The sequence below is a fragment of the Gigantopelta aegis genome, chromosome 6 (genome assembly GCF_016097555.1).
Source record: "Gigantopelta aegis isolate Gae_Host chromosome 6, Gae_host_genome, whole genome shotgun sequence".
Lineage (NCBI taxonomy): Eukaryota > Metazoa > Mollusca > Gastropoda > Neomphalida > Peltospiridae > Gigantopelta > Gigantopelta aegis.
The window spans coordinates 97561842-97574991 of record NC_054704.1 but is presented as its reverse complement, the minus strand read 5'-3'; the positions used below and the strand labels follow the sequence as shown (position 1 = coordinate 97574991).

Here is a 13150-nt window from a genome sequence, read left to right as displayed (position 1 = left end):
GTAGCAGTAATAAATAAGATTCTTCACTTTATACAACGGCCAAATTAAAAACAGTTAAAGGTTGTTTTGTTTGACGATACAACAGGTCAATGATTTATCAATCATCGGCTATTGGATGTCAATATGGTAATTCTGACATATAGTCTTACAGAGGAAACCTGCCGCAATTTTCCATATAAAGATCTCTTGCTGCTAATTGGAAAGTAGAGCCCTCGGTGTGGTGGCAACGGGTTTCCTCTCTCATTGTCTGTGTGGTTCTTAATCATATGTTTGAAGCCATGTAACCATAATTAAATGTGTTGAGTGTTTTCATCAAATGAAACATTCCTTCTTGTGTGCACTGAGAATCACAACCATCATTATTCATGTCTGGGGGGGGGGGGGGGGGGGGGAGAACAATCTAATTAAAATTAGCTACACTATTACATGTGGATCTAACAGCAGCCCGTTGGAGCTCATGTCCAGTTGACCTTTCGTTTGACCAATCAAAACCAGTGATTTAAAAAGAATTTGAAAACATTCGGGATTATGCCGAGGGTATACGAAATGATTCGGGTGAATTACGAAGTATGCCAGAAACTCATTTCAATATAAAATTTGTTTCAAGACTGAAAAAAACCCGTGATGGTATAGCCATAAAATCTGTTTATACTAGTATACAATCCAGAGTTTATTACCGCACTTTCCCCCATTTTTCTTAACAAGTTCGCCTATTACATAGTCTCGCCCGATATTTTTAGAATTTGTATGCTCCCGAATAACGCTATAAATGGCGAAGTGTAATTGGTCGATATTTGAATTGTTATTTATAGATGAAATGTCACCTGGACATGGGAGTCCACACAATGCTGTTACATCTACAAGGGTTGACCCAGTAGAGCTAATTTTGATCAGATTGGGGGGAGAATAACTAGTTAATGATGTTGGCTTTATTCTGTGAAGGTAAGAATGGGAAATTTGCAAGGCTTGTCGAGTGGAATTTCTCATTCGGTCTGAACATGATAAAGCCGGTATCCTACGTCATTAACTAGTTATTATTTTCATTCTGCAGACCATAAAAATTAACTTTGAAAAGATATTATTTCTGTTATTTTGTAATGCAGCTATGTGTGTAACGTCACATGAGTGACATCAAAAGATATAATCTGCTGGTATTTTGTAATGCAGCTATGTGTAACGTCACATGAGTGACATCAAAAGATATAATCTGCTGGTATTTTGTAATGCAGCTATGTGTGTAACGTCACATGAGTGACATCAAAAGATATTATTTCTGGTATTTTGTAATGCAGCTATGTGTGCAACGTCACATGAGTGACATCAAAAGATATTATTTCTGTTATTTTGTAATGCAGCTATGTGTGTAACGTCACATGAGTGACATCAAAAGATATAATCTGCTGGTATTTTGTAATGCAGCTATGTGTGTAACATCACATGAGTGACATCAAAAGTGATAATCTGCTGGTATACCTTTATGACTTTGCTTTAATTATTCATCATAATTGGCCAATAGAAACAGTGGTTGCAGGATAAAAGTTGTTTTAGGTACATGGGGCATACAAAATATCATGCCTAAATATAATTCAGTACAGATTTTTAAAATTCAGTCATGACAACCATTCTAGGAAAAAAGATATCCAAAAAATCTTACAAGTCGACTATAATCATTCAAAAACTGTTTAATGGCTTACATATGTACAGTGTACAAGTTCTAACTAACGTTAAATCCAAATAATAACAAAGATCAACAAATTCTAATCTAAATGACTTAATAATGCACACACACACACTTATGGCACATTAAACTGGTTCTCTATATGGCACAATTTTTGCCACACTGATCTGATTTAGCCAACATTATAATAATATGGAATATTTTCTGATATTAAAGATAATTTTAATTATTATTAACAGAAAACAAATTTATTTAACACTTCAATCAGAAGTAAAACCATTATTCCAGTGGAGAATTTTGAAACTATTCCTACAAGAGGATAGAAGTGGACTTGCAAGAATCAATAATCTCTACAAATATTTTATAACAAATTCTTAATTTAAGATATGTCATATATGAGTTTAAAAATAACCAAAGATATTTCAATAAAGTTCTAGTTAATATTTACAAATACTGATGCTGTGAAAGTTACTGCTTTAGAAAATGAAACATTCCCTCCCAGTATACATGTATCTAAACTAATACATGACAATATTCTCAAGTTAGATTTGATCAGTGTTAAATGTAAATACATATAAATATAATAGCTCAAAGATAAACAAAAAGATATAAATTTAAAAAAAGATAAAACGATTAATCACTACATTAAACGCTGAAGAATAAACAAAGAAATCGAATAAAATCACAGCCTGGAAATAGTGAAAATACGAGACAGACAAAAAGGAAAGTTTTAATAAAATATGTAAATTCGATGACTTCAATTGTTACAATTTGTTGATTTACCAGCCTGTTGACTTGCATTTTGACCAATAAAAATACCATTGTAGCATTCTGCATTCCACTAACTACATGTAACTAATTTATACACTGTATTTTATGTGCTCTATTATGCAAACTAATCACGACTGAACCCATAAGGGATAATAGCAACACTTTATCAAGACACAAGGACATATAAATCATTCAAAAGGCCAGATTTGAGTGTGGTCATTAACTGCTGTATGCCGTTTGTTTAGCACTGTCATGAAGTTAAATTCAGCAGACTTTGTGGACATCCAAGTTCAGACTGTTTTGCAGTTTTACAAGCAAAGGGCCTGATTTTCAATCCTTTACACAAGTCAGAAATCAAACCTCACAGTAAAATAAAATTGATGGGAGTGATTAATTACATTTAAGATATTACCTTACTTCCCATCTATACTGAACATTGGTATGTAATCTTTTTGTAGTACATGTACTAGTTACTGTATTTTAAAAATATTACATAGGCCAACTAAGGGGGAGCAAAAAAAAAACCCTTTCTTTGGACTAGTCTTAGGTCTGCATAAATATAAGACATGTATCAAAACCACTGATAAAAAAAAAAAAATTCTCGTTGTCTGCAAACCAATCCACCATTTTAGCAGAAATAAGAGTTCTATCTATAAAAACAAATAAAAATTTAATAAAAGCTACTTATTACTTAATCTTATCTATCTTTCCTAAATAGCTGGGTAAATTTAAATAAATATTTTATGATGAATGCAGATGTTTAGCCTCACACATACATCTTATTGTTTGTGTTTAAGACTTACATACATATAAAATAAAATTGCAATCATCACTTTTCCTAAATTTGGCTCGATTTTGTTTTTTAAATGTCCCCATTTTTTCTTAATTTAAAACTAAATGTTTCTAAAATTGGTCCTATTTATGATTCCAGGCAGACTAACAGATGAAAGGAATGTAATTGTGGTTCAGGGTTTTTACCAAATCTACAAGTTCTTAGTCTGTACTCATGGATACTAGAGAGGTTTCGTTATCACATTCGAAAACTGATCTGCCGAGATGTTTTCTGTTCTCGTTCCCAGGATGAGAATCAAGGAACAAGTGTAATGTAGATGATGACAGGACTGATGAAGAACTCATAAAACTTATGATGACAGGACTGATGAAGAACTCATAAAACTTATGATGGCAGATCTGTTGGCTGAATAAGCATTTGAATATTAAATCAACAAGCCTTGTTCAGATAAAATCTGACTGATATGTCTTGTACATCACAGGGGGGCTTTAGATCTCAATAGTTTGGGCACAATGGCAACATTTGTCTTTTTTGAGTGCAGGAAGGTCATTTCAGTTCAGCACTGTCATTAACAGCTGATGGAGAGTTGTCAATATTTAGAAATGCATTTCAAGTTAGTTTAATTGAATGAAAATTAACATTTCAGTAGTTTTGAGGAGAAATATTATTTTGTCAGCACATTTGTACTTATTTGGGCATGATTATTTTGGGCATGTGTAATTTAAGACATTTATTGTGATGACTATGATGCAATTTAAATCCCTGCACAATGTCAAAATGAGACCAACAAAGATCAAGAGCCTGATTCATGTGTGTCCATTACAAAAACTGAAACCAGTACATCTCAGTTGTTGATGTACACCACAAAAATTGGTTATTTCTTAATGGACTGGTTGTAGAACGAGATAACGAAACCTACTAGCTCCCTTATTACAAATGTACTACAATACACTGGTCACTAGCGCACACCTCATTCAGATCAGGCAACTTCCTCAAATATACGCTGAACACTGTAAAATTAATTGATAACAGTCTAATGACACTGTAACAATGAGAGGAAACAACATCTCACGAAGAAACCAGGGGACTACGTTCGAGTCGTGTCCAGGAGACCAAGTGCTCGGGACCCCTCGCTAGACTGGTTTTTACATATAATAGTATTGAAAAGAGACTGTTCCGAGGTTGCTGCCATCGTAAGATATATCAGTATCTGTGTGTGTATATATATATATTTATTTACAAGGAATTTTTAATACTAATGTTTGACAAGATGATCACCTCCCAATAATTTCACACCTGGTCGAGTGTGTACAAAACAAACTGTCTACAGTGAAGCCTGTCTAAACTGGATCCTGCCAGTGACCTCACATTTATCCCATTTAGGCAGGATCTCGTGTTTAGAGGGTCACATTTTGTAATTTATAAAATGTGTTGCCATAAAACTTGGCCGGTTTTGATAGGATGCCAGTTTGTTCAGGGTCTGGTTTAGATGGGTTTGACTGTATTAAGAAATAAAATGTAGTTTGAGACGCTGCAAACATCAGGACGATTAGAATGAAACTGAACATACAGATACTGATGTTGTAAATATGAAAATACAACATTATTTAAATAGAGGATAACTATGTTGGTTTTAACCATTAGCAGACGTTAATGCTGGTTTTACTGTCGCAAATTGAGTTTTACTGGTACCTGGCTAATCTCCATCATTTCTGACACGATAATGCTGGTTTTAGTGCCACACATGGATTCGATTAGCCAGTCACATTTTGCTAGATATGCAGAATGAATTAACAAGCTGTGAATTTAGCAAGATTCCATGCTTCCACGAATCCTAGATTTTAGGTCAGAAGATAGAGATGGAATTCCAAAATATCTATACATGTATTACATTATATTTATGATTCTGGTCAATTCTTGAAAATAAATGAAAAAATACAATGCCTGATTATAAATGTGTATTTTGTGCTGTTAAATCAGGCTCTGTTAGTCGAAAACATCTTAACTAAGACAGTAAACTGGGTGGACAAGATAAACTGTTCATATTTTACAAATATAGGATAAGAAAAATAGGCCACCCTATCTACTGAGTTCAGCAAGCTGTATACTTGTCAAGAAATGTAGGCAGCAGTAAAGACAGCAATTTTGCTGTCAAAAATCACCGCCTGCCACCCATAATTAGTGAAGCTTGGAAACGAGTCCAAACGTCTGCCAGCACCTGTCCCCCTGAACTCGCCCCTGGTTTCCAAAGTGAGATTAGATATGTAGGTATTACGACGGTCGATGTGTTGAGCTCAGTACTGCTGGAACTGTGGCTGTGAATACTGCTGCTGTTGCTGGGTGTATGCCTGGAACTGGGTCTGACCCACAGTCTTCTGCAGCGCCGGAACGCCCTTACGGTAAACCAGCATCTTGAGCACCGGTTTCCGCCGGATGTATTCTACAGCTTGCTTGTGTGTCACTAACGTGAAGTCTTTACCATTTACCTGTGGAAAAAACCCATTAACACGTTGAAATTCAAATTTATAATATGCCGTAATATTTGTTTATCGATGTCTCAACACATTTTAAACTAAGGCTACATGTACATGTACTTGTTGCTTAAATAAAACATCAGGCTATTTTTAAACTTGGCGGAGATTGTTCAAGGGATTATGAAAGAAAGATCCAAACTGAGAGAGAGATCAAGAGTAACTGATTGAGAGAAAGAAGAATGTAACGAGTTAAGAGAGTGACAGAGACTGAGAGAGAGAGAGAGAGAGAGAGAGAGAGAGAGAGAGAGAGAGAGAGAGAGAGAGAGAGAGAGAGAGAGAGAGACTAAGACAGAGAGAGAGAGAGAGAGAGAGAGACAGAGAGAGAGAGAGAGAGAGAGAGTGACTGAGAGACAGAGAGAGAGAGACAGAGAGAGACAGTGACTGAGACAGAGAGAGAGAGAGAGAGAGAGAGAGAGAGAGAGAGAGAGAGAGAGAGAGAGAGAGTGAGAGAGAGAGAGAGTGACTGAGAGACAGAGAGTGACAGAGAGAGAGAGAGAGAGAGAGAGAGAGAGAGAGAGAGAGAGAGAGAGAGAGAGAGAGAGAGAGAGAGAGACAGACAGACAGACAGAGAGAGTGACTGAGACAGACAGACAGAGAGAGAGAGAGAGAGAGACTGAGACAGAGACAGAGACAGAGAGAGTGACTGAGAGAGAGAGAGAGAGAGAGAGAGAGAGAGAGAGAGAGAGAGAGAGAGAGAGAGAGAGAGAGAGAGAGAGAGAGAGAGAGAGAGACAGACAGACAGACAGACACACAGACCAGGGCCCCACTCCAGGAAAGAATTGTAGCTAAGGTTAATTGTAGTATTTTAAGGTGAGTTGTACAACTGACACAGTAAACTTTACAGCTGTTCCACAAAGCAACCTTACGGTAATCGCAAGTGCCCCTTTAATGATTAAAATCTTCTTTGCAAAGAAGTCCAAATTAGTTAAATAATAAATTGGTTACTGACTTGGAACATCTTAGATCTACTCATTAGTATCGGACATCCATGAAGTAACTTTGTCAGTTTATTTACTAAGCGATGAATGCCGAATTTACACAAAAAGTTAGTATCCTTCTTAGAAAATGTTCAAATCATCATCTAACTTCCATTTGACATCTACGTTAGTGGCTTACAACTGCCTCATACCTACTGTAAATTTTTACAGTAATTTATAATGATAGTAAGCTACCCCGATTCGTAGAATGGGCAGGCGTTCATAAAAAAAAAATGACAGTCCCGAGAGTAGGTAATTACGATGCTAGTAGTGCTAAGATGGCTTCATAGAATGGGGCCCAGACAGACAGAGATGAGGGGGAATTAAACCTGCCACTGTCACATGCTGCTCCTACTGAGTAACAAGGGATGTTAATTGTTAGGTGACAGCCAGTAACTAGCATCTACCTGTACCAGACAGAGATGAGGGGGAATTAAACCTGCCACTGTCACATGCTGCTCCTACTGAGTAACAAGGGATGTTAATTGTTAGGTGACAGCCAGTAACTGTACCAGATAGAGATGAGGGGGAATTAAACCTGCCACTGTCACATGCTGCTCCTACGGAGTAACAAGGGATGTTAATTGTTAGGTGACAGCCAGTAACTAGCAACTACCTGTACCAGACAGAGATGAGGGGGAATTAAACCTGCCACTGTCACATGCTGCTCCTACTGAGTAACAAGGGATGTTAATTGTTAGGTGACAGCCAGTAACTGTACCAGATAGAGATGAGGGGGAATTAAACCTGCCACTGTCACATGCTGCTCCTACTGAGTAACAAGGGATGTTAATTGTTAGGTGACAGCCAGTAACTGTACCAGATAGAGATGAGGGGGAATTAAACCTGCCACTGTCACATGCTGCTCCTACTGAGTAACAAGGGATGTTAATTGTTAGGTGACAGCCAGTAACTAGCAACTACCTGTACCAGTTACTATCAAATTCTTTAAAAACAAATAATTAAAAAATGTTTTCACTAATTATGGTTTCAACTTAAATTAATTGATTGAGAATTCAGTTGAAATGATGAATATAGAAAATTTTAATTAGATTTTGCCACAGTTAGAATTTTATATTTCAAATTATCTGTATATTACAAAACTTTTTCCAACATCAAGAAATAAAATGAGACAAATTACAAAATCTGAGAATAAGTTGATCCAGCTGTTTGTTTTGCCATGGCAACAATACGCTGACACAGAGAAAGCTGTTAATACCTGAAGCAGTTTGTCGTGAAGCTGTAGCCCACAGCGAGATGCCGGGCTGTTCTCGTGTATGTGCGTGACGTACACTCCCTGAAATCATACAGTAACATACACACGGATTAAAACACTTCAATAACAGCCCTCCTGTATATGTATGTGTGTGACGTACACTCTCTGAAATCACACAGTAACATACACACGGATTAAAACACTTCAATAACAGCCCTCCTGTACATGTATGTGTGTGACGTACACTCCCTGAAATCACACAGTAACATACACACGGATTAAAACACTTCAATAACAGCCCTCCTGTACATGTACGTGTGTGACGTACACTCCCTGAAATCACACAGTAACATACACACGGATTAAAACACTTCAATAACAGCCCTCCTGTACATGTACGTGTGTGACGTACACTCCCTGAAATCACACAGTAACATACACACGGATTAAAACACTTCAATAACAGCCCTCCTGTACATGTACGTGTGTGACGTACACTCCCTGAAATCACACAGTAACATACACACAGATTAAAACACTTCAATAACAGCCCTCCTGTACATGTACGTGTGTGACGTACACTCCCTGAAATCACACAGTAACATACACACGGATTAAAACACTTCAATAACAGCCCTCCTGTACATGTACGTGTGTGACAAACACTCCCTGAAATCACACAGTAACATACACACGGATTAAAACACTTCAATAACAGCCCTCCTGTACATGTACGTGTGTGACGTACACTCCCTGAAATCACACAGTAACATACACACGGATTAAAACACTTCAATAACAGCCCTCCTGTACATGTACGTGTGTGACGTACACTCCCTGAAATCACACAGTAACATACACACGGATTAAAACACTTCAATAACAGCCCTCCTGTACATGTACGTGTGTGACGTACACTCCCTGAAATCACACAGTAACATACACACGGATTAAAACACTTCAATAACAGCCCTCCTGTACATGTACATGTATGTGGTACACTCCCTGAAATCACACAGTAACATACACACGGATTAAAACACTTCAATAACAGCCCTCCTGTACATGTACGTGTATGTGTGTGACGTACACTCCCTGAAATCACACAGTAACATACACACGGATTAAAACACTTCAATAACAGCCCTCCTGTACATGTACGTGTATGTGTGTGACGTACACTCCCTGAAATCACACAGTAACATACACACGGATTAAAACACTTCAATAACAGCCCTCCTGTACACGTACATGTATGTGTGTGACGTACACTCCCTGAAATCACACAGTAACATACACACGGATTAAAACACTTCAATAACAGCCCTCCTGTACATGTACGTGTATGTGTGTGACGTACACTCCCTGAAATCACACAGTAACATACACACGGATTAAAACACTTCAATAACAGCCCTCCTGTACATGTATGTGTGTGACGTACACTCCCTGAAATCACACAGTAACATACACACGGATTAAAACACTTCAATAACAGCCCTCCTGTACATGTATGTGTGTGACGTACACTCCCTGAAATCACACAGTAACATACACACGGATTAAAACACTTCAATAACAGCCCTCCTGTACATGTGTGTGTGTCACGTACACTCCCTGAAATCACACAGTAACATACACACAGATTAAAACACTTCAATAACAGCCCTCCTGTACATGTACGTGTGTGACGTACACTCCCTGAAATCACACAGTAACATACACACGGATTAAAACACTTCAATAACAGCCCTCCTGTACATGTACGTGTGTGACAAACACTCCCTGAAATCACACAGTAACATACACACGGATTAAAACACTTCAATAACAGCCCTCCTGTACATGTACGTGTGTGACGTACACTCCCTGAAATCACACAGTAACATACACACGGATTAAAACACTTCAATAACAGCCCTCCTGTACATGTACGTGTGTGACGTACACTCCCTGAAATCACACAGTAACATACACACGGATTAAAACACTTCAATAACAGCCCTCCTGTACATGTACGTGTGTGACGTACACTCCCTGAAATCACACAGTAACATACACACGGATTAAAACACTTCAATAACAGCCCTCCTGTACATGTATGTGTGTGACGTACACTCCCTGAAATCACACAGTAACATACACACGGATTAAAACACTTCAATAACAGCCCTCCTGTACATGTACGTGTATGTGTGTGACGTACACTCCCTGAAATCACACAGTAACATACACACGGATTAAAACACTTCAATAACAGCCCTCCTGTACATGTACGTGTGTGACAAACACTCCCTGAAATCACACAGTAACATACACACGGATTAAAACACTTCAATAACAGCCCTCCTGTACATGTACGTGTGTGACGTACACTCCCTGAAATCACACAGTAACATACACACGGATTAAAACACTTCAATAACAGCCCTCCTGTACATGTATGTGTGTGACGTACACTCCCTGAAATCACACAGTAACATACACACGGATTAAAACACTTCAATAACAGCCCTCCTGTACATGTATGTGTGTGACGTACACTCCCTGAAATCACACAGTAACATACACACGGATTAAAACACTTCAATAACAGCCCTCCTGTACATGTACATGTATGTGTGTGACGTACACTCCCTGAAATCACACAGTAACATACACACGGATTAAAACACTTCAATAACAGCCCTCCTGTACATGTACGTGTATGTGTGTGACGTACACTCCCTGAAATCACACAGTAACATACACACGGATTAAAACACTTCAATAACAGCCCTCCTGTACATGTATGTGTGTGACGTACACTCCCTGAAATCACACAGTAACATACACACGGTAACAGCCCTCCTGTACATGTATGTGTGTGACGTACACTCCCTGAAATCACACATCACACACGGATTAAAAACTTCAATACACACGACGTACACTCCCTGAAATCACACAGTTACACACGGATTAAAACACTTCAATAACAGCCCTCCTGTACATGTACGTGTATGTGTGTGACGTACACTCCCTGAAATCACACAGTAACATACACACGGATTAAAACACTTCAATAACAGCCCTCCTGTACATGTATGTGTGTGACGTACACTCCCTGAAATCACACAGTAACATACACACGGATTAAAACACTTCAATAACAGCCCTCCTGTACATGTATGTGTGTGACGTACACTCCCTGAAATCACACAGTAACATACACACGGATTAAAACACTTCAATAACAGCCCTCCTGTACATGTATGTGTGTGACGTACACTCCCTGAAATCACACAGTAACATACACACGGATTAAAACACTTCAATAACAGCCCTCCTGTACATGTATGTGTGTGACGTACACTCCCTGAAATCACACAGTAACATACACACGGATTAAAACACTTCAATAACAGCCCTCCTGTACATGTATGTGTGTGACGTACACTCCCTGAAATCACACAGTAACATACACACGGATTAAAACACTTCAATAACAGCCCTCCTGTACATGTATGTGTGTGACGTACACTCCCTGAAATCACACAGTAACATACACACGGATTAAAACACTTCAACAACAGCCCTCCTGTATATGTATGTGTGTGACGTACACTCCCTGAAATCACACAGTAACATACACACGGATTAAAACACTTCAATAACAGCCCTCCTGTACATGTATGTGTGTGACGTACACTCCCTGAAATCACACAGTAACATACACACGGATTAAAACACTTCAATAACAGCCCTCCTGTACATGTATGTGTGTGACGTACACTCCCTGAAATCACACAGTAACATACACACGGATTAAAACACTTCAATAACAGCCCTCCTGTACATGTATGTGTGTGACGTACACTCCCTGAAATCACACAGTAACATACACACGGATTAAAACACTTCAATAACAGCCCTCCTGTACATGTACGTGTATGTGTGTGACGTACACTCCCTGAAATCACACAGTAACATACACACGGATTAAAACACTTCAATAACAGCCCTCCTGTACATGTATGTGTGTGACGTACACTCCCTGAAATCACACAGTAACATACACACGGATTAAAACACTTCAATAACAGCCCTCCTGTACATGTACATAACATAATCGTTAACAATGTTCAACACTGTAAGCAGGGCAGATGACACATATATGTAGGTCACATTTTTAAAGATGTAGTCTCTAGGATATTTTTATTATTTAAGGATAGTCTAATACCAGTATTTCTTTTACATTCAATGGGGTATGGGGGACAAACATCATCTACAAACTTTTTATACTGACCCTTGAATAAATTCCAATAAAAGTCCAAACTTGATCTAGCCATAACTCTGTGAAAAATGGGTAAAATAAAAAGAAGTTTGTTTTGTTTAATGACACCACTAGAGCACGCTGATTTATGTCAAACATATGGTCATTGTGACTGTCGAAGAGAGGAAACCAGCTACATGTTTCCATTAGCAAGGGATCTTTTATATGCACCATCCATCACAGGATAGCACATACCATGGCCTTTGATATACCAGTTGTGGTGCTCTGGCTGGAACGAGAAAGGGCCAATTGGGCCCACCGATGGGGATTGATCCTAGACTGACTGCACATCAGACGTGCGCTTTACCACTGGGCAACATCCCGTCCCCTAAAATGGGTAAATCCACAAGAAAGTCAAAATTCCAACTCATTATCATAAGGCAGCATGAAAAAAAAAAGTCTGGAAAAATATTTGTGGAACAGACAGACAAAAGGACAGAGATGAAATGTGTAGTCAACTTCAGTTGGACCGGTAGGAGACTAATAAATCTTGCTACAAATTGAAAAGTAAAGGAATATGTTTAATGACCTCTAGTTTAAACTATGGTATTTCACGTCTAATGTCAGGGCATGTCGAGTTCACTTGACTGGGATGTTAAATAAAGTGACTGATCCTGAAGACTAGATCACAGTAAATATGACGTAAGGCAACTCAACTCAACTCAACACAAGTGGAGTCATGTCGTGTATATTGAAAAACCAGTCAAATGCGACTGATTTTTAGTCAATTTATTGGTTCCTGGGTAATTTTGGCATTGACATTCATGACCAAACAACTGGGCTTCTAGATTATGGTAGCCCCACTCCCATGGCTACTGATATTCAATGTTGGGCTAGTAAATAAGTACCATTGCCATGTCCGATGG

General features: G+C 38.4%; 1 protein-coding gene across 1 annotated transcript in view; it reads right to left on the bottom strand.

Moving 5' to 3' along the window:
• Positions 1-1666: 1666 nt before the first annotated feature.
• The window catches only part of LOC121375081 (tax1-binding protein 3 homolog), a 31788-nt gene continuing 20304 nt past the window's right edge, over positions 1667-13150 (bottom strand). Inside the window, exons 3-4 of the mRNA XM_041502311.1 lie at positions 7973-8050; positions 1667-5728 (exon numbers count right to left, since the gene is read on the bottom strand). Of these exons, the coding sequence (XP_041358245.1) occupies positions 5537-5728; positions 7973-8050 (270 nt within the window). The 3' untranslated portion in view covers positions 1667-5536. The remainder of the gene's footprint in view (positions 5729-7972; positions 8051-13150) is intronic.